This window comes from Nelumbo lutea, chromosome 6 (assembly GCF_056320005.1).
Source record: "Nelumbo lutea isolate HS-2025 chromosome 6, American lotus-T2T, whole genome shotgun sequence".
Lineage (NCBI taxonomy): Eukaryota > Viridiplantae > Streptophyta > Magnoliopsida > Proteales > Nelumbonaceae > Nelumbo > Nelumbo lutea.
In genome coordinates this window covers 10,214,731-10,241,771 of record NC_142689.1, presented here as the reverse complement: position 1 = coordinate 10,241,771, position 27,041 = coordinate 10,214,731, and the positions used below count along the sequence as shown (strand labels likewise).

The following is a 27,041-nucleotide window of genomic DNA, read 5'->3' as shown; positions in this document are numbered from 1 at the left end:
GTGGAATAGGTAAGCTCGGATTTATTACCGGTAAGGAAGCTAAGCCGAAGCCTGAAGATCCACACTATTCCAAATGGGAGCAGGAATATCTGCTGGTTATGTCATGGCTTGTATGCTCTATGTAGCCACACATCGCCCGTAACTATATGTTCCTTCCAACAGCTAAAGATATTTGGGACAGGCTAACTGCAACTTATTCTCAAGCGAAAAACTCTGCTAGAATCCATCAGTTGCGAAGAGAAGCATGTAATATGCGATAGGGGGAGAAATCAATGGCTATGTATTTCTCCTTCTTACAATCAATTTTGGAAGAAATTGATCATTTTGAGGCTTTGGAGTGGAAATATCCTGTTGATGCTGAACAATACAGGAGGTACATTGAAAAAACTCGAGTTTTTGATTTTCTTGCTGGGCTGAATAGTGATTATGACTTCACTAGGCAACACATCCTTAGTGCTGATATTTTGTCACTCTCCACAGCATATTCTCTTGTACAGAATGAGGAGAGTAGGAGGAATGCTATGATGCAAGTGTTTGTAGGTGAGTACACTGCTCTTGTGTCCACAAAGCCTACGTAGAGTTTTGGTAAGCATGAAGAGGTTTTTTGTGAATACTGTAAGAAGCCGAAGCATACCAAGGATAGATGCTGGAAGCTAAATCCCCACCTGAAATGTGAGAAGTTTTAAACTGGAAAGAAAGTAAATGCTCATGTTACTACTGCAAGTCATGATTCTCAGACTCACATGCTTGAGGGAAATCCTCCTGCTTCGGCATCTACTCATGACACCTCTGATGTGATGGAAAAATTGAGAGGCATCTTACTCCATCTTGATAAGAGCGGGTTTCCTACATCTACTGGTTCAAATGCTTCTTCTAGTGCCTTTGCAAAGTTAGGTATTGCACTTGTGTGTCATGTCCCACCCTCTACCTCTTGGATAATTGACATAGGAGCTAGTGATCATATGATTGGTATGCCTTCCTACTTTACCACTTATAGACTTTTTTGAAAGGTACGATTACCGTTGCTGATGGATCCCAAACCCCAATATCGGATTCGGGTGAAGTTAAACTTACCAATAGCCTTTCTTTGAATTCTGTACTCCATGTTCTACTATTGCATAGAAGTCTCTTATCTGTTAGTTCTCTTACAAAGTCTCATAATTGCTCCGTAACCTTCTTTGCATCTCATTGTGTCTTTCAGGACCTGAGTACGGGGAAGACGATTGGCAGTGGACATGAAGCCGATGGAGTTTATCTTCTTGATTAGTCTCCAATGTTAGGGTTGATGTGTTAGCCTGTGTCTTGTCATGATGAGAAACTAAGTCAATTGAAATTGTGGCATCATTGTCTTGGGCATGTGTCTTTTGGTTCCTTGAGGTTTTTGTTTCCTAGTTTGTTTGGGTCCTTGTCTAGTTCTGGTCTGCAATGTGAAGTCTGTCAACTATCAAAGCAATGTAGAACAACCTTTTTTGCAAGTAACAAAAGAAGTAATGTTGCTTTTCATTTAATACATACTGATGTTTGGGGGCCTTATTCCATTCCATGTATGGATGGATACAAATATTTCATTCTTTTTGTTGATGACTACTTGTAGTATACTTGGCTGTATTTGATGAAGTGCCGAGATGAAGTTCCTTCAATTGTGAAAGGCTTCTTTAGTATGGTGGAGACACAATTTGAGAAGAAGATTAATATTATTAGATCTGACAATGCCAAGGAGTACTTTGAGAAGCACTTACAAACCTTCCTTGAAGAACAAGGAGTGATTCACCAGAGTTCTTGCCGCTGTACTCCCCAACAAAATGGGGTATTGGAAAGGAAAAACAGACATGTGATTGAAGTTACTAGAGGTTTGTTATTCCAGATGCATGTTCCAACTTGGTTGTTTGCCGAACTGAACCTGTTGAGAGAGCTGAGAAGAAGAAGAAGAGGAAGAAGAAGAGAGGAGAGTCTGATGTGTTCGAATGGGCATTGTTTATCAGCCGACCCCGTTCACTAATATAAGAGCAATACATAATTTACATGAAAGGACCAGGATGCAACTGATTAGTGATGGGACACCCAGTCTAATAAAACACAAGATACAATTAGGCCTAGTTACTAAGGCCCATTAACTAGGGACTCTAATACCCAACCAGACAAGAGAATAACAACATATCAGCCAAACCAACACTCCCCCTCAAGCTAAGCATGGATGTCAATCATGTTTAGCTTGCCCAGTAAGTCCAAAAATTTCACCGTGGTTAGCCCTTTAGTTAAAACATCTACAATTTGCATCTCTGAGGGAGTCTAAGGAATGCAGAGTTCTCCTGTGATATTCTTTCTCTAACAAAATGGTGGTCTATCTCAATATGTTTTGTTCTATCATGTTGCACTTGGTTATTTGCAATGTTGATAGCAGCCTTGTTGTTGCAGTACAACTTGAGAGGACACTTAGTCTTCACTCCCAGTTCACCAAGAAGAATTTTAAGCCACAACAGTTCCGCAACACCATGAGCCATAGCTCGATATTCTGCCTCTGCACTAGACCTTGCAACAAAATTCTGTTTTTTACTTCTCCATGTAACTAGATTTCCCCCAACAAAAGTGTAGTAACCTGAAGTCGACTTTCTGTCACCCACAGATCCAATCCAATCTGCATCAGTATATCCTTCAACTTCAATTCTATTGTTTTTTTCTGAACAGAATCCCTTTCCCAGGGCAAGACTTCAAATATCTGAGAATTCTTTCTACAACCTTCATGTGAGGAATTTTGGGATTGTGCATAAACTGGCTGACAACATGAACGGCATAGGCAATGTCGGGACGAGTGAGGGACAAGTAAATTAGCTTCCCCACTAACTTTTGGTATCTCACCTTATCAGGGTAGTCCTCTCCCACTGACTCCTGTTGACCATGATTTGGTTCTATTGGAGTATCTGCTGGCCTGCACCCCAACATGCCTGTCTCTTGTAGAAGGTCAAGGATGTATTTCCGTTGACATATATAGATGCCCTCTTTGGATCTAGCAACTTCAATCCCTAGGAAGTACCTCAGTTGACCCAGGTCTTTGATTTCAAATTCAGCAGCTAGGACCTCCTTCAGTCTGTTGATCTCCTCCTTATCATCCCTAGTAATTACCATATCATCTACATAGACGATAAGAGCAGTAAGTTTCCCATTCCTCTTCTTTATAAATAGAGTATGATCTGCCCCGCTTTGAGTATAACCACCTTTCTTCATGGCTCCACATAGCTTCTCAAACCAGGCATGAGGGGACTGTTTAAGGCCATATAGTGCCTTTCTCAGTCTACACACTTTTCTGCCAAATTCATAATCTGGTGGAGGATCCATGAATACCTCCTCATGTAGATCACCATTTAAAAAAGTCTTCTTCACATCCAGCTGATGAAGCTCCCACGAGAAGTTTGCAGCTAATGAGAGTAGGACTTTGATAGTGTTGAGTTTTGCTACGGGAGCCAATGTTTCTTTGTAGTCAACTCCTTCCTTTTGAGTAAACCCCTTTGCCACGAGTCTAGCCTTGTATCTTTCAATGGACCCGTCCTCCCTATGCTTCACGGTGAACACCCACTTGCATCCAACAATACCTTTCCCTTCTGGTAGATCTACTAGTTCCCAAGTCCTTGCTTTCATCAAGGCCTTCATTTCTTCATTCATAGCCTCTTTCCACCTTGGGTCAGACATAGCCTCAGAGTACCTAGTAGGAACATGCACGGAAGAGAGAGTAGACACAAAAGAACAATAACTAGGGGACAAGTGTGAGTAAGACACAAAATCCACAATAGGGTATCTGATAGTACAAGAACGAGTAGATTTATGAAGTGCAATTGGAAGATCCAAGTCATAAGAATTGATAGGATTACCTTGAGTTACTGAGACAGGTTGATCCAAGTCCAATTGGTTGCTGTCATGAGTTGGAGGGCTCTTATTCCTTCTATTGTAGGTAACTCTGATATCTTTCTGCTGTCTGTTGGAGCCTTTAGTAACATTTTCCACATCACTAGTAGTAGCTGGACCAATGGGAGCCTCACTAGATTCACCTGGGATACCACAACTAGGAGGATCAAGAGGAGAAGATGGAAGATCCGAGGCAGAGAGGGGCACAAAGAAATGGGGAATAGAAGAATCAACTGGAGGGCCCTCTTCCATCCTACTAGTCTCCCCTTGAAGAGGATCTGAGGAAGATTGAAAGTAGGATTGAGACTCAAAGAACACCACATCTTTTGTGACATATCTTTTCTTGGTGACTGGATCATAATACTAGTATCCCTTCTGAGTAGGAGAATAACCCAAGAAGATTCCCTTTGTTGCTCGAGGATCCAGTTTTGTCTTCTTTGGATTCTTGACATGTATGAAACATACACACCCAAAGACCCTCGGTGGAAGAGAAAAAATAGGAAGATGAGGGCAAAGAACCAAAAATGAGTCTTCATTCCCAAGACCTTAGATGGCATTCGGTTTATCAGATATGATGCAATGAGGATTGCCTGAGACCAATAGCCTTTTGGAACCTTGTACTGAAATAATAAAGCTCGTGCAGTCTCCAATAAGTGTCTATTCTTGCGCTCAACAACCCCATTCTATTGGGGGGTACTAGCACAAGATGACTGGTGAATCATTCCCGCATCCTCCATAAACAAGTTTAAGGATCTTTCAAAATATTCAACATCATTATTTGACCTGAATTGCTTGATTTTCTTGCCAAATTGTGTTTCAATCATTTTGCAAAATGCCATGGTTACCTGCGACACTTCATCTCATGTCTTTAATAAGTAGATCCATGTGCATCGAGAATAGTGGTCAATAAAATTGATAAAGTATCGATAGCCATCCACAGAAACAATGGGAGAAGGACCCCAAACATCAGAATGCACTAAGTCAAAAGGTGCTTGAATTTCATTGACATACTTCGCAGACTAACTTTTGACTTGACACACCTTGAAACAATTCCGGAAACAACATTTCCAATGACGAGAACTGTAAATGACCTAGTCTAGCATGCCACAGGTGCAACTTAGATAATGACTCCACATTAGATTGACCACTAGTAGTAGATGTTTGAAGGGCTGAACTGATGTCTGCATCCAGATAGTAGAGGCCTCCTTGCTCATGACCGCTCCCAATCGTTCTCTTCGTCAAACTGTCATGAAAAACACAATGGGTAGGAAAAAATGTTATGCTACAATTCAAGTTTTTGGTAAGTTTTGAAACAGATAAAAGATTTGAAGAGAGATTGGGAACATGTAAGACAGATTTGAGGGAGATGTCCTTGCTTAGGTCAACCACTCCTTTCCTAGATATGGTAGAGAGGGAACCATCAGTAACCTTCATCTTGTCTTGACCGGACAATAAATGATAGGAAGAGAATAAGGAAGACATGTGAGTCATGTGGTCAGTTGCACCGGAATCAATAATCCAGGAGGCTGGATTAGTGGAACTAGTTGCACTAAAGGCTGAAACAATACCTGATTTGGCAAGGGAGGTGGAAGCAAGAGAATTTGTCCTTAGGCGGGCCAATGCTCGACTAAGTACCTCTACCTCATCAGCTGTGAAATCCATAGGCCCATATCCTTGGGAACTGGTAGTCTATCCCGAAGAAGAGGAAGCAACTGTGGATGAGTGTTTGGAACCTCCATCACTGTGACTTGCTGCTAGGTTTCCACTTGCCGAATGATCCTTCTAGTGCTTCTTCTCTTTCCTCAATGCTGCTGGTTTCAAATGAGGGTAGAGAACCCAACAATTCTCTTTCACATGTTTTTCTCCCCCACAGTGAGTACACCTCGGGTGTCTCTTGTCAGAGAACTTGTTCCCCCTTTGACTTGTAGAAATGAGAGCTGAATGTTCTATAGATTGCTCTACTGGTTTAGTCTGGGCATCAACTCGCATCTCCTTTCTTCTCACCTCTTCATTTCTCACAAGATACTAGACATGATGTAGATCAGGCATCTCATCTCTTCCCAGAATTTGGGGCCTTATGTTCTCATATACCGGATCTAGGCCAACCAAAAATTTGAATGCTCTTCCCTCTTCAATTTGTTTGTCGTGTTTCTCCTTATCTCTGGCATTCTCCCAGTCTATGATGAGGTGGTGATCCAGCTCTTCCCACAATCCTTCTAATGTAACAAAGTATGTAGCCAACACTCATGTCTCCTTGCTTTAGGGCAGCAATATCTTGATTCAGTCTATAGATTCGGGCATTATTCTTTTTCTGCCTATAGGTTTTAGACACCTTCTCCCATATCTTGGCAGCTGTGTAGAAGTGTTGAACCGTCCTAGCTACCCTGGGAGTCATTGAAGCAAGCAGCCAGGACATGACTGTAGCATTCTCTTTTCTCCAAACAGCATATTCAGCACTCCCTATTTCGGGTTCTTTCTTCTGCCCATCCAAATAGCCTGTAAGATCCCGGGATGTGATAAAGAGCATGGCCGAAACAGACCATTCCCTAAAGTTGTATTCATCAAGTAACACACTTGTTATCTGTAGGCTGTGCAAATTAGGGTTCTCCAGATTAGGAGACCTCCCACTAGTCCTAATATCTCTAGAAGAAACTTCCCCAGATATGGAAGACATCTTCTCCGACTTGCAAGAGTACGAAAACTGTCACACAGGTTATGTGAAACTTCTTCAGACTTCCGGACCTTGCAGCACTGTAATTACAGACGTAAGGGTCTGTTTTAGGGCTGTAATACCCTTCCCACTCTGCTGTACTGCTCCACTCACTGCTGTCGCAAGCTGCCACTTACAGTTGAAGTGCCGAGCCAAAAAAAAAACTCTGCTGTGTTTGGCCACTGTTGCCGCAACCCTGACCTGGCTGTCGTGGCTTCTACCACACACCAATCACTGCTATCGCAGGTTAACCTTCACCCACGAACTACCCTAGGACTGCTGAAATCAGTCATCTCTTTTAAATCTGTTTTACACAGTTTTCACTTAGCCGAATGGCTACACCTTGCTCTATGTATCTCTTAGGGCATAAGCTACTGGGACTAACTCCCCTTGGGCCCTACAACCAAGGGAAACCCTAGGTGTAGGTTCTTTTGTGTTCTACGACCAGACCTAGGGTTTCTTTGCAGTATCAAGATAGAGAGAGGAGTGCGAGATAGCTACTGTAACCAGGCGAGAGAGGTGTTCTACGACCAGACCTAGAGCTCTGATACCATGTTTGCCGAACTGAACTTGTTGAGAGAGCTGAGAAGAAGAAGAGGAAGAAGAAGAGAGGAGAGTCTGATGTGTTCGAATGGGCACTGTTCATCAGCCGACCCTGTTCACTAATAAGAGCAATACATAATTTACATGAAAGGACACCCAGTCTAATAAAACACAAGATACAATTAGGCCTAGTTACTAAGGCCCATTAACTAGAGACTCTAATACCCAACCCAGACAAGAGAATAACAACATATCAGCCGAACCAACATTGGTTTTGGGGGGATGCTGCTCAAGCAGCTGTATATTTTATTAACAGATTTCCCTAGCGGACTTTGCATCTCCAGTCTCCTCATCAACTTCTTTTTCCTGATGAGGATACATTCCATCTTCCTCCCAAGGTTTTTGGGTGTGTTTGCTTCGTTCATGACATGAGTCCTTCTAGGCTGAAATTTGATCCAAAGTCTATCAAGTGTGTCTTCTTGGGATATTCTTCAGTCCAAAAGGGGTATCGTTGTTATGACCCTTGTTCTGGAAAAAGGTATGTGTCAAAAGATGTCACATTCTTTGAGCCTACTCCTTTCTTCTCTGTCTCTCGTCCTTCTCTTTAGGGGGAGGATGTTAGTGAAGATCGAACTCCCTTTTGTATGCCAATTCCTGCAACTGATGCTGTCAATCCTTCTCCTCCTCCTCCCTGTGGTCGTAGTAGTCCTCCTCCCGTGCCTCCTCCTTTGCCGCTTCCTATTCCTCGGTCTTGGCATTAGTGGTTCATCAGACGAAGAAAGAGGATGACTCCAAAGATTGAATGTCCCTTACAATTTGACCTCCTGGACTTAGGTAATTTGGATTCTGAACCTCTTCCTATTTCCGATGGCTGTGTTGAATCTATTGTTGAGCCTTCTCTTGTAGATTCTGACCTTAACCTTCTATTCCAATTCGTAAAGCAAGACGGACATGTGCTAAGTATCCCATCTCAAACTATGTCTCTTATGATACTTTGTCACCCTCTTATTGTGCCTATATCTCTTCTATTGCTTTTGTTTTTATCCCTCACAATGTTATTGAGGCAATGTAGTTTCCTCATTGGAAGGATGCTTTGAATTAGGAAATCGAGGCACTAAAAAAAAACCAGAATGGGAAATTGTTTCTCTTCCAGAAGGCAAAATTCCTGTTGGATGCAAGTGGGTTTACACAATGAAGCATAAAGTTGATGGTTCAATTGAAAAGTACAAAAATCGACTTGTGGCAAAAGGGTACACCCAGTCTTATGGCATTGATTACTAGGAATCATTTGCGGTAGTAGCCAAGATGAATTCAATCTGAGTTATCATGTCTTTTGCTGCCCACTATTCTTGGCCCTTGTATCAAATGGATGTTAAGAACGCCTTCCTTAATGGAGACCTTCAGGAAGAAGTTTACATGGAACTTCCTCTAAGAGTGCACATCCCTGGGAGTGAAGGAAAGGTTTGTCGTTTGAAGAAATCCCTTTATGGCCTTAAACAGTCCCCTCGAGCTTGGTTTGACAGATTCAGGAAAGCTGTCTTAAAAATTGGCTTCTCACAATCACAAGTTGACGATACCCTGTTTATTAGGAGAGCAAATGGAAAAATAACTATGTTGATAGTATATGTCAATGATATTGTTATCACAGGGGATGGTATCTCTAGGATTGCTGAACTGAAGTCTTTCCTTGCTACTGAATTCGAAATTAAGGATCTTTGGAAATCTCCGGTATTTCTTAGGGATTGAGGTGGCATAGTCAAAGAGGGGCATTTATATTTCTCAGAGGAAATATGTCATTGATTTACTCCAGGAGGTAGGGAAATTGGATTGTAAACCGGCTAAAACTCCAATTGATCCCAATCATAAGTTGGGAGTTGATGATGGATATGTTCTTCCTGACAAAGGTGTGTATCAGAGACTTGTTGGTCGCCTTCTCTACTTGTGTTTGACTAGACCGGATATATCATATGCTGTGAGTGTGGTAAGCCAACACATGCACAAGCCTAGATCATCTCATATGCAAGCAGTGAATAGAATACTTGCCTATTTGAAGGTAGAGGCCCATTTTGATGCTAATTGGTCAGGTTCTATTGATGATAGGTGGTCTACTTCTGGCTATTATACTTTGGTGGGTGATAATGTTGTATCTTGGAGAAGTAAGAAACAATCAGTTGTGGCTCGTTCTAGTGTAGAGGCATAGTACAGAGCTATGGCACATGGAGTCTTAGAGTTGTTGTGGTTGAAGAACTTGCTGACAGAAATGGGAGTGCAAATTGATACTCCAATGATATTACATTGTGACAATCAAGCTACCATAAACATAGCCCACAACCCTGTTCAACATGATTTTACAAAGCATATAGAGGTTGATTGACATTTCATTAGAGAAAGAGTTGCCAGTGGAGAGATTTGTCTACCTTATGTGAGGTCTGAAGACCAGTTGGCTGATTTTCTTACTAAAGGTGTTCCCAAATCAAAGTTCGACAACAATTTGAACAAGCTGGGCATGATAAATATCTATGCTCAGCTTGAGGGGGAGTGTTAAGAGTGTGAGGGCATTTCTGTCCGTTTGTGTTTTTTTGTATTTGGGCGCCTATTCAAGGGCAACTTTGTAATTTTGCTTATGAAGAAGAAATGAAAAGTCCCTTGGTGTGAACAGTGCTACACCAAGCATTCTCGACACTTCCTTCTTCTCCTTCTTCTTCTTCTTCTTCTTCTTCTTCTTCTTCTTCTTGTTCTCTCTTCAACATCTCTAAACTTTACAATTCATTCCTTTTCACATTTGTTTTTTATGGTATGGAGCAATTAGAAACTGACAGTTCTTGCAAATATTGCCATTAATTGTTCGTTTTCTCTGTTGGGGTGATTATTCTTTGTCCGACTTGGAGACCCACAGATGTTCTGGCCTTGGCCAAGGTTTTGTGTCCAGATCCATACCAGGCTTGGGAATTTGCAGGCTGGGCTTTGGCCCAATATTTCTAGGTCCATGATCACCCCTATTTCTCTGTCTATCCTTGGTTTTCTGTCATGAATTCCACATGTAGCTTAAATGAGGGGCATCAGTTTGGTAGTTTTTGCAGACTGATATTTCTATTCTATGCAGCATGCCTTTTTTTTTTTGTATATTTTCATATCTCCTTTTTGCAGTATGGAATAAGTTTTCTTGCTAAGGCATAATCTGGGCTTAATTTCTTTTTATTTTTGTTTTTGCATAGAAATGGGGCTTTGCTTAAGGTAAAGCATGATTCCTCATTTCCTCATTTGGTTTTCCTTTTTACAGGTAAAGATATGAGAATAATTGTCTTTGGATTTCGCCCACGAACAAAACAGGTCAGTCATATGGCTCCTCCATGGTTCGTTAGGGTTCATGCCATGTACTTATGGAACTCAGATTGGATATTGATTCATACATTCTTTTAACTAAAATCAAGTTATTTGTTTATTTATTTTTTGCATGGATATGGAATAGAGGGTAGGAAAATTTTACCTAAGAGGTATATCCTCCAATCAAGAGTGTTCCTAGAATTTAGTTCTATTTATGGAAAGGACATCATAACTTGTATTGTGCATAAAAACTAGAAGCATGGTGACGATAGCTTTCTTGGAGAATCTAGAGTCTAGAAATTCTCTTGTTAAAACTTGTGTCCCAGCCATAGGCCAATAGCTCATGTATACTCTTGTAACAGCTTGCCACAACTTGTCAGAATCTAAGGGGAGTAGAACTTATGAGGATGATTCTTCTCAAACCTAACCCTCCTTTTTGCTTTTGCATACAACCCTTCAATTGATTAATTGATTTTACTATTCTTCTCCCTGCTCCTATAAAAATGTCTCATGATGAAATGTTTCCTTCAATTAAAATTTGTGTTTTTCTCTGAATTGGATTTAAGTTGGGATTTTGGATTTAGAAGAGGGCTTAGGGATTCAGAATTGTGACTCTCTTATGCTTTTATTAGCTAAACTTGAGTCAGTTTATTTGGATCAAACTTTGGAGGACAATAGGGTGTTATCAGTTTCATCGGATGGATTTTTCACTTGTGCCTCTTTTTTCAATTTCTTAACACAATCGAATGATTTGGGGATGAACTTCTTGGTGAAAGAAATTTGGAGCAAGCCTATCCCTCCTAAAATTCAGGCCCTTTGTTGGAAGCTCTTTCTTGAAAAGGTCAACACCTGTGATGTGTTGCAGAAAAGAAGGCCAAACAGATGCCTATCCCATATCTTTACTTGAATAGTGGTGAAACTATTTCCCATATCTTTACTTCTTGTTCCTTTGTGCATTATGTTTGGGAGCAGCTATCTTTTCTATTTGGGTGCAGATGGATTTCTCCTCGGGATGCAGTGGGCCTTTTTGATCCTCATTTCTTGAGACAGCCAACAAAAAGAGGAAGATTACTTTGGAAAGCAACGAGAGCAGCGATGGTTTGGACCATTTGGGAAGAAAGAAGTGGGAGAACTTTCAATGATAAGAATAGAACCTGGGTAAAAATCTTCAAGTTAGTTAAACTGAAAGCTGCACATTGGGTGAAAAATTTGGATGATTTCAGTCTTTTCACTTAATGATATCTTGAGAACCTGGAAAGAGGTGGCCCTATCAGCTATAGGCAAGGCAAGGACAGTGATGGAATGGAAGCCCCTGGCCCCCAATTTTATAAAACTCAACTTTGATGGAAGCTTCATTGGTAATAGGGGATTGGCAGAGGTAGGGGGGTTTCTTTAGAGATATAAAAGGTAGAGAGGTGTGTCTATATTCAGGACCCTTGGTGCATAGCAATGCATTGACAGCTGAACTGGTTAGTCTACTGCAGGGGTTAAGGCTTAAGAAACAACTAGGCTTCCACAATCTAGAGGTGGAAGGGGATTCCCAAGAAGTCACCTCATGGACCAGAAATAGCTCCTAGATTCCTTGGGTATTCCGGTATTAATTCAGGGAGATTGTAAGCCTAACAAGGGAACTAAATGTTTTCTTTAAGTGGGTAAGAAGAATAGCAAATGGAATGGCAGATTCTCTGGCCAAACAAGGGGCTGTGAGACGGCAAATGTTTTGGGAAAATCTGTAATCTTTGTTGATTTGGGGTGGAACCTACACCCTTGATCTTGTAATTCGTAATTTTTCATTAGTAAAATTCCTTCTCTGCTGATAAAAAAATGCATTTTGTATAGATGCTTACATATTACATGCACAACCACATATACTTTACCAACCAATAAAGGGAGATCACGTATGGCCTATAATAGGATTTGGACCAGCTCTAATTAAATTTTTAATCAGTAAATTTTGCATTTTATTGATTATAAGAAATGTAAAGAAATGATGTACAAGGTGTAAATTCTTTTATACAGAGCAGAAAAATGAAATCAACTAGCATCATGCTTCCCTTGCTCCACTATAGAGCCCCCACCCCATACATAGGTCAGTATTAGCTCAATGGGTATTTACCCCACCTTGATTCTTGTCTACCCACTCTCTCATGGGAAAGAGAGTCTGCCATTGAGTTAGCAGACCAAGGGGTCGAGGGATTTCTGCTTGTGCCACATGACATAGGGTAGTGCCAGGGATTGGTTTTCCTGGAGTTGCCCACTTTTTTCTTCAACCCTACATTGATTCTGTCTTTCAGCTTCAATGGTTATTGACATTGATTGATTCTCATCCTCATGGACCACATCACAGCCTCTCACTTCGACATACCCATTTCCTGTTATAGTATCTTTTGTTAACATCGTTTACTTGATCTTGATGCTCTATTGGATCTTTGCAAATTACCAGACCAAAATGTTCTCTTTGTTGTGGACATTGATTGCGGTTGTTAACTTTTTTTTCTTTCATTTCCTGTACCAATCACCTTTTGGGCTCTTACATTCTCTATTGGTGCCTCACCCACATTTGTATGGAGCAGAGTATTGGGTTGTCAAGAAACAAAATATCCAAAAAATGAGTGCAGCAGAAACGCATATGTTAATATGGATGAGTGGAAAAACTAGAGAGGATAGGGCCAGAAATGAAGTCACTTGAAGAAACCTAGAGTAGTCCTAATAAGTGATAAAATGAGAGAAAGTTGACTAAGATGGTTTTGTTACATGCATAGAAGACCATCTACATCACCCAGCAAGACAAAGCAACCTGTTGCAACTTGCAAGTTGAAAGGGCTAGATGGGCTAGGGACAGATCTAAAAGGGCATGGGTTCTAGTAGTAAAAAATTATTTAAGCGCACATAATTTAACAATGGATATGGCGCTAAACCGAACTAGATGGTGAAATAGGATTTGTGTAGCCAACTCCATGTAGTTGGGACAAGGCTTAGATGATGATGATGATGGTGATTATCATTACTCATCACTTATCTTTTATATTTGTTGGTTCTTTAATACCCCTGATGAATATACTATTTTGCCCTCCATACATGACATTGCATCATAATCTACCTCTTTCTCAACTGGCTTTTTTCCCTTGTGCACACAAGATTTCTGAGATATTCATTTTCTGTCATTGTACTGCCACTAGATTCCCTTCCTTTTCTGACCTGCCCAATGGTATATATCCTTTAATCAGCATCCTAACTTTCTAGATTTACCCTGTAAAAATCATCTCTATGAGTGATGGTAGTGAGCCATTGAATAGTAATCTTCTATCTTCATTATAATTCTTGCTGACTGAAGGTTGTTCCAAAGTAAGGTTTCTATGATCAATTCATATACAATCCCAATGGCAGAAAAAGTGTTGCATACACCAGGCATGTAGTGGAATGTTGACAATGTTAATCCACAGTAGCATCAAGCCCTGAATCTACTTCAGTGATCCCGCCAAAGGGTACCAGTGACTTGTACAAAAATCTGGCCATTTGATCTGCTTTCCTTCACTCTCTAATTCTATTACACTTATGGCTTCTTCTTTAGATGTTAATTGAACAAAGAAAAAATGTGTTCAATCTTCTGACCCATAAGCCTTCTGATTCTGAGTTCGTGGTAATTAAACTTGTCCCAAGGACATGATTTTAGAGTTTGTACATGTTTTCTTTTAGCAAAATATGAGAGATATTGTTGAAGATTAATTAGTTTTATGATGTTTTTCTGAGTTGATGTTTTATGTTGGTTGTTAGATAGGAGGTGGGGACCACAGTAGTTATGTGAGTCCAAATTTTATTATATTTTTGAGTGTTATATATGCTGTTCTATGTTTTGCTGCCCTATAAGGGCATAGTTGTCTTTGTACTGTTCTATTATTTTTAGTATAAATAATAAGTGAAAGGGCGGCCAGATTATTGCTCTCTTTTCTTTTCAACTTATCTTCTTCTCCTCTCTTCAAGAAACTACTTTTCTTTCATATTTTTTTTAATTCAACAGATTTCTACTTGGTATCAGAGCATCGGCTAGGGTTTCTTGAAGCATTCTCATGCAGCCCTAGATCAACCAATTGCATGAAGTAGTAAAGGGCTGATCGATCTGCTATAGATTGTCCAGTTCTTGGATTTTTTGGTGGGATCTAGTCATCAGGAAGGTGATCTACTGTTTGGCATCAAAATCAGGAAGAACTGGAGCACGGGGAAGAGTCCTAGAAAAGTTGGACTCTTTGTTTTTGGTTTGATCTTGGGCGCCTAGGTATTGTTAGTTTTCTTTTGATTTTCTGAAGAGGGCGGTTTTGTTTCTGGAGTTTTTTGAGTCTTCTGGAGTGATCGATTCACTGTTCTCTCTGTTGGGAGGTGTGGGGAGGAGAGAGATTTCTCTCCAGCTAGGGTTTTTTTTTTTTTTTTTTCCTCTGGAAGGGTTGGTTTCTTTGTGTGTGATATTAAATTATTTTTTGATGGTCTCTAATCTATTGTTTCTTACTGTTGAACTATTTGAAATAAGATGAAGAGTTGGAATACCGGGATGAAATTTACCGGTACTGTGGGACTGGGTGTTGGAGGTAGTAGTGTTATTTTTGGGTCTAGGATCATTACTACAATAAAACTTGATGGTACAAATTATTTGGAGTGGGCACAATCAGCTAAGATGGCTATTGGTGCCCGTGGAAAATTAGGGTATCTTACTGGGGAGGAGAAGAAACCTGATACCGACTCTTCCTGATGGGTGTAGGAGAATTACATGGTAATGTCCTGACTATGTAATTCTATGTTACCTCATTGCAAAAAATTTCCTATGGGCTAATACTGCTAAGGAGATTTGGGATGGAGTGACTGAAACCTACTCTCAGAAGCAAAATGAAGCCAGGGCCTATCAGTTAAGAAATCAGGTGATAAGTATGAAACAGGGAGAAAAAGCTCTTGCTGTGTATTTCTCCATGCTGCAAACCCTATGGTAGGAAATAGATCACTTAGAAACTATGGTATGGGAAAGTGTAAATGATGCAACAACTTATCACAGACTAGTAGAGAGGAATAGGGTTTTTGAGTTCTTGGTAGGGTTGAACCCTGAATTTGACATTGCTAGGCAACATATTCTTTCTAGGGAGGGTGTGACACTCTCTCAGACCTATGAATTTGTCTCCGGAGAGGAGAATAGGAGGAACGTAATGCTGAGACAGCCTGAGATTGACCAGTTAGCTATGGTTGGTACAACAAAACCTATGCCGAATGAAGATAGGGGGAGTATTAAGAGTAGAAGGGAAGATAAGGACTTGGTGTGTGATTATTGCAAGAAGCCTAAGCATACCAGGGACACTTGTTGGAAGCTTCATCCAAGTCTTATGCTTGCTCAGATAAGGAACAAGAAGGGAAATGCAAATGTAGCCACTGTAAGAGACTTTTCGACCCCTCTTTCCCAAACTGGTTGGGAATCCATTGCAGTAGCAGCTGTGAGAACAAAATTGGAGAGGTTTGGATAGCTTATGAGTAAGAAAGATTCACCTAGCTCTAGCCTTCCAGATGGACAACAGAATGCAAGAGCCAACTACACCACTTCCTTTGCACATACAGGTAGTTCATATGCAAATGCAAATCTTGCATCCACTTCAAGTCAAGAGGGACCTCCCTAGATTCTAGACTCAAGAGCATCTGAGCACATGACTAATGCCTCTACCATTTTCAATTCCTATCAGTTGTGCTCTGATAGAGACAGGGTCTCTACAGCAGATGGTTCACATATGCCCATTGCTGGGAAGGGGACAGTTAGAGTGACCAATGATATAACTCTGTCTTTTGTTTTACATGTCCCTAGACTTCATACCAACCTATTGTCTATTAGTTCTTTGACAAAAAAATTGAATTGTTCCGTGATCATTCTTCCTTGTAATTGTGTTTTGCAGGATTTGGAGTCAAATTAGATGATTGAGAGTGGTCGTGAGGTGAATGGAGTCTACCTTCTGGATGAGATTCCGAGACATTAGGGCTATCATGTTAGCAACAACAGTAGTAGTGGGTCAGAGTTAGTGAACCAGATTATGCTTTGGCACAATCGCTTGGGACATCTTTCTTTTAGTTCTTTGAAATGTCTTTTTCCAAAGTTGTTTGAGTCTATTCAATTATCTACTTTAGAGTGTGAGAGTTGTCAGTTAGAAAAGCATTGCAGACAACCTTTTAAACCAAGTAATAAAAGAAGTACTTCTACTTTTAATATTGTTCACATTGATGTATGGGGGCCATATCATATCCCTTCCATGGGAGGATTCCGTTACTTTCTCTTGTTTGTGGATGATTATACACGACATTCTTGGATATATTTGATGAGATCACGTGATGAGGTTCCTAACTTGGTACGACAGTTCCACCAGATGGTTATCACACAATTTGGAGTGAGAACTAAGGCTTTTAGATCAGATAATGCTAGAGAGTACTTTGAGAAGGACCTAACCATGCATCTCTTAGAACATGGTGTAGTTCATCAGAGCAGTTTTGCATATACACCGCAACAGAATGGAGTTTTTGCAAGGAGTCTTATGGTGTGTACTTCAGTTCCTATGCAGTTTTGGGGAGATGCAATTCTTACAGCCATGTTCCTTCACAGACTTTGGGGCTTAAGGTGCCATTTAATATTCTTTTTCCAGATGGAGAGATACTTCATATACCTCCCAGGGTTTTTGGTTGTATTTCCTTTTTTCACATTCTTGGCCTTCATCACAAGAAATTGGATCCTAAGGCCAATAAATGTGTTTTTCTTGGGTATGCTCAGAACCAAAAGGGGTATTGTTGTTATGACCCAATGTCGAAGAACAGATTTGTCACTATGGATGTTACCTTATTTGAATCCACCTTATTCTTCTCGAGTGGTTCTCCTCAGGGGGAGAGTTTTGGGGAGGAGAACTCACAATCTGTTCCTCTTCCTGTTTCTTTGGTGCATCCATCAGTTCAGCCAACACCTTCATTAGCTCAGCCAACACCTACATCAGTTCAGCTAGCACCTACATCAGTTCAGCCAGCACCTGCATCTCTAGTTTCATTACTTGAGCCACTACGGGCAGCCTCACAGAAATATCAACGCCGGCAGATGATGGTTGACTCCACACATCCTCAACCCACACCACTCTCTAGTCCTTCTGAAACTCCAGATTTGGTAGATACAGTTCCAGGTATTCCTCTTGAGCCTGAGCCTGTTATGTTTTCTGATGATAATGTTCCTGTCCTTAACACCATTGTTGCAGCTGATCTCATTGACCTTGATCTTCTAATTGCATTTCGTAAGGGGAAGAGAAACTGTACAACCTGTTGCATTTCATACCATCTTTTCTACAGTGCCTTGTCACCCTCCTACCATGCTTTTCTTTCTTCCCTGGATTCTGTCTATACCCAGGGATGTTACTGAGGCTCTCTCCAAACCTGAGTGGAAAACAACCATACAAGATGAGATAGATGCTTTGGTAAAAAACAAAACTTGGTAAATAGTTGATCTCCCCCCCAGACAAAGAGACAGTCGGATGTAGATGGGTTTTCACAGTGAAGTATAAAGCCGATGGCAAAATAGAGAGGTACAAGGCAAGGTTGGTAGCTAAAGGGTATACTCAGACCTATGGTGTTGATTATCTGGAAACCTTTGCACCAGTAGCCAAGATAAGTTCAGTTCGTATCCTTTTATCTCTAGCAGCCACCTATTCATGGCCCTTATTCCAGTTTGATGTAAAAAATGCTTTCCTCAATGGTGTTTTACAGGAAGTGGTATATATGGACATTCGAACAGGCTTTTATGAAAATGTTGGTAAAGGAAAGGTGTGTAGACTCAGAAAATCTATGTATGGACTGAAACAGTCACGTAGGGCTTGGTTTGACAAGTTCAGAAGGGCACTCATCCGTTTTGGATACACATAGACACAGTCTGATCACACCCTCTTTGCGAAGAGGAGAGATGCTCTGGTGTCAATTCTAATTGTGTATGTGGATGATATAGTGGTGACAAGAAATGATCTAGAGGAGATTGATGATCTAAAAAAATCATTGCAGCAAGAATTTGAGATCAAAGATCTTGGTGAGCTCAAATACTTATTAGGGGTTGAAGTTGCAAGATCCAAGCATGGGATCTTCGTTTCACAGAGAAAGTATGTACTTGACCTACTGCGGGAGACTGTGAAGCTAGGGATCAAACCCGTAGACACTCCTATTGATCCAAATCACAGAATTATTGGTTTGGATGGTGAGTTGGTAAAGGATGTGGGGAGATATCAAAGAATGGTGGGCCGATTGCTATATTTGTGTATGACACGACCATATATTTCTTATGCTATTAGTGTTGTGAGTTAGTACATGCATGCACCTCGAGTTCAACATTGAGAAGCTATTGAGTGAATACTTGCATATCTGAAAAAGCACCCTCGCAAAGGCATTTTTTTTCTCAAATCATGAGAATCTGAAGCTAGAATCCTATACAGATGCAGACTGGGCAGAATGCTTAGATGACAGGAGGTCTACATCAGGACTGTGTACTTTTGTAGGTGGAAACTTGACCTCCTGGAAGAGTAAGAAGCAAGCGGTTGTGGCAAGGTCAAGTGCAGAGGCTGAGTATAGATCCATTGCTCATGGTGTCTCAGAACTTCTTTGGTTTATATATCTTTTGAGTGAGATTGGGGTGAAAGTAGAGGAACCTATGATGTTATACTGTGACAATCAGGCTGCAATCAATATTGCCCACAATCCAATTCAGCATGATAGGACAAAACACATTGAAGTTGATAGACACTTTATAAGAGAAAGGGTAACAATCGGAGAAGTTTGTTTGCCTTATGTCTCTTTAGAGTTGCAGCTGACTGATGTTCTCACTAAAGGGGTGGCAAAGAACAAGCTTGAACATGATCTACGCAAGTTGGGAATGTGTGACATTTACTCCCAACTTGAGGGGGAGTGTTGAAGATTAATTAGTTTTATGATGTTTTTCTGAGTAGATGTTTTATGTTAGTTGTTAGATAGGAGGTGGGGACCATAGTAATTATGTGAGTCCAAATTTTATTATGTTTTTGAGTGTTATATATGTTGTTTTATGTTTTGCCGCCCTATAAGGGCATAGTTGTTAGTGTACTGTTTTATTATTTTTAGTATAAATAATAAGTGAAGGGGGTGGTCAGATTATTGCTCTGTTTTCTTTTCAGCTTCTCTTCTTCTCCTTCTCTCTTCCTTCTCTCTTCAAGAAACTACTTTTCTTTCATATTTTTTAATTCAGCAGATTTCTACTGATATGGTGGATGGTGCATATGGATTTAAGACAGTGATGTCAAAGAATCAGAAGAAGATGTGCAATAAAAGGTTGCAAGAGGAGACTAGTGTAGGTAAAGAAAGCAAGTTAATATCTAAAGCCAACTCAGTTCCAAGGAAAAAAAAGGGACATTCTCAAAGAAAGTGACATGCATTCACAACTTAGCTCTAGACTATAACTTATAGCCCTTTTTGGTTCTGGAATAACCAAGGAATGTAGCTCTTGTATGTCCTGCTTGTAAAATTACCTTTTCTATAAAAAAAGAAAAGAAAAGAATTAAGGAATATAGCTTGGGAGTCTAGCTTATCAAAACTTGGACCCAACTGTTTGTACAGTACATACACAACCAATACATGAGGAAGGGAAAAGTGTGCTAAGGATGCAATCAAAATTGGGAAGGGGGATTCCTCATCAATGACTGAACTTTGAAGAAGGCATGCAGTTTTATCAGGAAACAAGAAATAAGGATAGCGTCACTTTTAAGAATATTTGGAACAAACATCTTGAGTAATAGGCAATTGGCTATGAAGGTTTCCTTTTGAAAGGGAGAGGTGCAGGCTTTTCACGTTGGCGGTTGGACTACCTTTGTCTCTCCTTGGAAATACATTCATGGTCTTCTTCCAGCATCTTCATGGCTTTTTGTGGAGGCATTCACATGATGATTTTGAAGGGATGGGAGATCCATCATATGGATGGCCGAACCTTGCAGGAAGGTTGAGCGAAATTTCAAAACTTTCTTTTCTCCCATCCGGGAATCACATTTACTAATTTAGAAAACTGCATTTTCAAGGTTCGTTCTTGAATCAAAACCGGACCAGATCTGAAAGCAAAAGGGAGGAGAGGGATATACCTGATACAAAGTAACAATAACTCCCAATGAAGGTGTTTACGCCCAAGGAGAAGAGCAAAAGCCGCCTCCACTGAATATGACACAGTGTGTGGTGAAGCAGGATCAGCAGGACGACTTTTCAGTAAGAACTAAAATTCTTCAGCAAGAATGAAACAAGGGCTGGTGAGCACGACTTCAGATTGTTTCTTCAGCCAAGAAACAATATCAAGAACCTTTTTTGATCAAATCCATGAGTGGAGATTGAACTGGGTAGGGATGGCAAGAACAAGAGAGAACTTTGCAGATTGCTGTGTATAAAACTGAGGAATTCGCCCCCTATTTATAGTCTTCTTTGGATCAGCCTTCTAATCTAATTAGGAGAGAGTTTCTTGATCCGAATCTGATATTTGGATATGGACTCTTAAATGGATAAGACTTATTTTATCCTTCAGCTAATCCTCATCATATTATAAATCAGATCTTGTCCCTTTTAATTAACTAACTTAAGCCCAGTTCGAATTGGGCTTTATGCCCATTAAGCTTATGTGCTCACTTACTCCTTAACCTGCTGTCCAGTTGGCTCTCTTTGTATGGCGTGGGACCCTTACATTGATCTACACATCAGCCACATGGGTTCAGCCCAGCCTTTGTTACAAGGCCTAGCCGAATTCACTGTAGGAGACAGTGAACCCCTGAGTCCACCATGGGCTCTTAATGGGCCGAACATTTACACTAAATGGTTATTGGATCCAGCCATCTTATGAAAACCCAAGAACTGTGGGCAGATGCAAGAATAGCCCATCAGGTATTACCCTCAATGGTCTTACACTTAACCTCTCAGCCCATAATGATCAAGCACTGCCTGATAAGAGAGGACCTCTCCCTCAGTTGCAAGGTACAGTGCTGCACTCTCTACTCACATGGATCTCGGGAATTAAAACATTTTGCAAACATTTTGAAACCATAATATATATGTATATCTCTATATAAATATATTTTGCAAAAACAAATTTCAACGTTTGAAATCAACTGCCTACAGTTTAGGTTTCCATCAGAGAGAGTGCATTCCCCGATCATTCACTTTGTCTGACAAAGGGGATGATCCTGTCACTATGATCACCCACTCCGGTGAATTCTTAGACTGTCCCAACATATCTAGGTTTTGACCCCTCTAAGGATCTCACTGACTGGCATATCAAAGACAACCCAATCCGACACCAAGTGCAGTACCATAATCGAGTCTAGGGGTCAGGTGTAATATTCCAGTTTTGCCCATCTATTTCCAAGGTCCAGGGCAATACTGGAATTTGGTCCAGTTCAGGGTTTCAAGAAAACCCACACTACATGTACCTCAGGTCTCACCCTGGTAGCTGAGACAAGCCACTCCAACCAACTTGGCGGCAAATCAGTGTCAGCCTTGGCAGGATAAATCTCCCTAGATCTATCCAACGACTGTGAAGATTCTAAACTAACACGAGTCTCATAAGTGTCCAGTTTAAGGGTATTACACAGAAACACACCACAATGACATGAATCAATTATGTACTTTATTCATTTACAATAAATGTCAAAATATACATCAATCTGATTGGAGCTAAGGGCATAACTGTCTAACAGATTTGTGGAGGAATGGTTTAATCTTCTCTAGAGAAGGCTTATGATGAAGAACTTTACATGACTTTTAGTCTTCTCTTCATGGTTTAGTCTCTGAAGCTTTTCTTAGCTTATACACATGATGATTTGTGGAGGAAGCGGGGAGAAATACCAACATCTTCATTAAAGAAACCAAAGGTCCATATACTTTGGACACCACTCGAGGAGTTCATCAAGCTTTGATGGGAGCAGTACTGGAAATCTGGGTCCTTCAGGAGTGGGAGGTATTTTTAGAAATGCGCAAGGGCACATCATTGCTTTGTGTTTAGGACCAATTGGCCATGGGGACTTCACAAAGGCTGAGCTTCTTGGCAGTGTTACAAGGTTTACAGTGGGCAAGAGAATTGAATGTCACAAAACTTGTCATTGAAGGTGATTCTAAAGTTGTAACTGGTTGACTTAAAGATGGTAACAAAGCATTTTGGGGTTACATGCCGTTCACTTTTCTTTTTTAAGGGTAAATACATGCAGCCCACTTTTCTTTTATAAGGGTAAATACATGCTGTCCACTTTACTTTATATCCAATTATATTTTTAACAAAACTAAGCTAATTGTTGCTAACATATCATTCAAATAAAACTTGTAAAATGTGTCTTGATCTGCTTCTTGTTTGCATTTGATCTTTCTAGTTCCATGTTCCATATGAATTGCACAATTTGCTTATTCTATTTTGTAACTTCCAACTCCTACAGAGGCATGTTATTTTTGATGCATTATGGAGATGTACAAGGCCCGCACGACTAGGGGATCTTTATACCTTCATATGCGGACCTTCTAAGTCAACCTTTACCAATCCAAAGGCACGGTTATTGGATGAGTATTGTCGGCTCCTTGGAAAAGGCTCCTACCATGTATCAAGTAGTATAGTGGAAGGTGGGTCGTCGTCTTTGTCCAATGAGTGGTGGAGAATAAGTTGGGTGAATTCCAATTATACAATGTGTCCAACATATCCATTCTCCTTCATTGTCCCTAAAAGTGTAAGGTAGGTTGTTGGACTTATGAGCAAGTCATTATTAGTCTGCTGCTCCCTTAACTGTAAGAAATATAACTTTATGGGAGATTTTTCCATCCTAATAACTCTCTGGAATGCTGCTACTAGTGATGAAGAAGTGCTACAGGCTTCTACTTTTCGTGCAAGGTGTCGGTTACCTGTGATTTCATGGTGTCATCCAGGTCTTCATCTAATGCCATTCCTTTATTTACCATGCATGCCATTCAACTTTTCTATTAGTTCTAAAATCATTTTGTGTTGTAGGAACTGGTGCTGTTATTGCACGTTCATCCCAACCTTTAGTTGGTCTCATGATGAATATGAGGAGGTAATTATCGTTGGTGTTTTTTCTTATTAATGCTAGGTTAAGGGACATTTTCCCCCTTTTTTAAACATTTAAAATTTCTTAGTTTAGGATTCTTGTGTGCTTTTTTAAGTTGGCTGAATTAGATGTTCAGCCTAACTGCTTTGGTTTGGTAACCATCCTATTTTCTTTTATTTCATTTTGTTTCTTGGTTGAGATTTCTTTGATCTGCTTCTTTGAATTGGTCTGCAGCAATGCTGATGAAAAGCTTGTTGCTGCACTTTGCACTCAAACTGCAAGTACGAGGGGACCACGAAGGTGTGTATTTGTCTTCTCTATTATTTTTTTCATCTATATTCTATTTTATTTTGGGGTTCAAATTTTCTCTATATGAATTTTGTTTTTCTGTTCTCCACAAATATTGCACATGAAGGTGAAATTTCATCATGCCTTTTATTATGTGTAAAATGCTATATTTGAGATTATTCATCAAAAGAGAAATTTAATACTTGGGATCAATGTGTTGATTGCAAAAAGAAAAAAAGAAGAAAATAGAGTATCTCAAGGATTAAATGCATTGGTGGGTTTTCTTGCCAGTAGAACATTTCATTCAAGAAAGAAGAGAATGCAAGAAAAAGGTTAAGATGATTGCCTTAAGGAGAAATCAGAAGAATTTTACAAATTACAAATTATAGTGAGATGATTAACAACTCAAACGTTAGTGGAAGTGATGTTCAACTTGGACCAAAAGTAGGTCATTTCTGATGCTGGTAATGGCTATCAGAGGTGTTGAGAGGGGTTGGTTGGATAAGGACCTAATCTCTGGAATTTTTAGCATGAGGTGGCTGCTCTCAGACTAGTGCCCACATTCTCATGTTTGTCAGCCTGAGATTTCATTATTTCACCATAGCTTGGTTGAGTGAGTTAGAAGGCTGTAGACTTATTGGTTCATTGTGTTTCAGTTTAATTTAATAGGATGATTTAGCGTGTTAATGGGAACTAATAAAGCGGAACAAAGACTAAGAATTTTTGGTTTCCAAGTGAAAATGGGGGTAAGATATTTGGATATGTTGGACAATTTAGGAGCCAAAAGCAACATGCGCTGTGTATGTAGGCTTTTGAGGAAATTGTATTGAATTGTTAAAAGAAAAGAAAATATTAGGTCTAATGATTTTTTAATTATAAGTGGAGATTAGTTCAAGATATTTGGTACCAACCTGGCTATAGGTCCATCATCACTAACCAAGGCCAAATAAGGCTGTGAGTAGGACCAAATTGTGGTGCTGGGGCAGTGCAAGAAGATTTGATGATTCGGGGAGGGGGGCAAAGCATGTAAGCTGTTGGGAATTCCCATCCCTCTTTGAAGTTTCTTTCTTGGAGAAAGAAAAGAGAGAAAAGAGAGGAGAAGAAAAGAAGAGAGAGGGAAAATAGTTTGGGAGTCAAAAAGTTTTCCTGGCGGCACACCCTAATAATAAACTAATTAAAAGAAGAAAAGGCTGCCAGCACACTAACAACACTCCCCCTTAAGTTGGGCTGAATATGTCTTATCATGCCCAACTTGTCACACAACTCATTGTGCCGCAAGTATGGAAGCCCCTTTATGAGGACATCCGCTAGTTGCTCCTTGGAGTTGACATAAGGAATACAAATTTCTCCCTTTTCCAATTTTTCCCTTATGAAGTGTTTGTCCACTTCAATGTGCTTGGTCCTCTCGTGTAGGACAGGATTGCTGGCAATGCTTATGACTGCCTTGTTGTCATAGTAAAGAGACATAGGATTATGAGCAGTAACTCCATGCTACTCCAAGCTCCCCTAGAAGATATTTTAGCCAAAGTACTTCAGCCACCCCATGTGCCATAGCCTTATACTTTGCTTCATCACTTGACCTTGCTTACCACACTTTGTTTTTTGCTTCTCCATGTCACTAGATTTCCTCCCACAAATGTGCAATACCCACTTGTGGATTTTCTGTAATCCACAACACCTACCCAATCAGCATCTATATAGACTTCCACCTTCATTTGATTATGTGTACTAAATAGTAGACTTGTTCCTGGATACTTTTTCAAATACCTAAGAATCCTCTCTGCTGCCTCCATGTGTGGTCTCTTAGGGAATGCATGAATTGGCTTAGAACCTCAACTGAAAAAGCAATGTTTGGAAGGGTCATGGACAAATAAAGCTACCTTCCCACTAACCTTTGGAACTATTTTACATCTTTCAGAGGTTCACCATCACAGTCACCCAATTTATGGTTGACATCCATAAGAGTATCTGCTGGCTTTGCACCTAACTTGCCTGTGTCTTGTAACAGATCAAGGGTGTACTTCTTCTGAGAAATGAAGATGTCCCTTTTTGAGTGGGCAACTTCAATTCCAAGTGTTAGCGGAGGGGTATTTCTGTCTTTATACCTTGATTAATGTTGCTGATCTATAAGATTGTGTTGGAAGAAGTGCTCTTAACTTAAGTAAGGGCACATAGGTCTTTTTAGTTATGTTTTAATAATAAAATAAATACTTACTGGCCGATTGGGAGAAGTCAAGTTGACTCTTTCAGTTCGAACTAGAATTCTCTCTTCTCTCTTTCTCTTTCTCTCTCTCTCTCTATCACCTTTTCTTCTTCTACATACCTGAACTTAGTCAGGCCGAACTCTAAGGCAGACCTGAATTCTATCATGGTATCAGAGCATCTTGAATCTGCCTAGATTTCTGCTTGCCTAGGGTTCATTCTCTGTGCACCCTATCTAGGGTTTTTCTTTTTTTTTTTTCCTGTGTCCGATTGGAGATAAGGAAGAGGGCTGAAAAGGAGTGATCGCCCTCTTCCCTTGGAAGTCTCTATGCCTCCAGTCAAGTCTTATGTGGTCAATTGCTATGATTTCTGAGATCGCCCTCTCCTAGTAGAGGAAGAATAGAGGGCCGAACTGTGTGGGCAGTGGCTGTTGTGTGTGGCTGGTGTGTGTGCAGCGGCTGTTGTGTGTGGACTGCTTTCCCGCTCGTATGGGTGTTACTTCAGCGATAAGGTAAGAGATTTCAGTGCATGATATCTGTTATGGATTAAATAGGAGGTGTGTTTCAGACCATATGCTAGGGTTTTGGCCAGTAAGTGCTAGGGTTTTTTTTTGCTGGTTTCTTTGTGCATTTTGAAGGAAGAGATATGATCATACAGTGGTGAGATTTCAGGTAGTTGTAGGAGTAGGGTTTGTGGTGTGAGCACACTTTTCAGCAACAACAAGTGCTGAAATCAGTGTGACAGGTTTGATCTAGGGTTTGTGGTGTAAAGAGCACACATTCCAGCAACAATAAGTGCTGCAATCAGTGTGACAGGTGTGACCTAGTGGTGTGTAGTGTGCAGATCTCAGTGCTAATAGAATTCAGCAAGTGGGAAGAATTGGTGATAACATAATGGGAGACAATAATGATTATAAACCTAGTGTGATGGTGCCTACAGACTACCTAAATGTTCAGATGACCTCCATTAAATTAAATGGAGAGAATTATGTGCCT

At 40.3% G+C, this 27,041-nt stretch overlaps 1 protein-coding gene across 1 annotated transcript in view; it reads left to right on the top strand.

The window, feature by feature from the left end:
* The window catches only part of MTM2 (Myotubularin-like phosphatases II superfamily), a 111,540-nt gene that overhangs the window by 31,300 nt on the left and 53,199 nt on the right, over positions 1-27,041 (top strand). Inside the window, exons 6-10 of the mRNA XM_088948202.1 lie at positions 10,431-10,480; positions 22,936-23,225; positions 23,343-23,416; positions 23,499-23,562; positions 23,791-23,856. Of these exons, the coding sequence (XP_088804328.1) occupies positions 10,431-10,480; positions 22,936-23,225; positions 23,343-23,416; positions 23,499-23,562; positions 23,791-23,856 (544 nt within the window). The remainder of the gene's footprint in view (positions 1-10,430; positions 10,481-22,935; positions 23,226-23,342; positions 23,417-23,498; positions 23,563-23,790; positions 23,857-27,041) is intronic.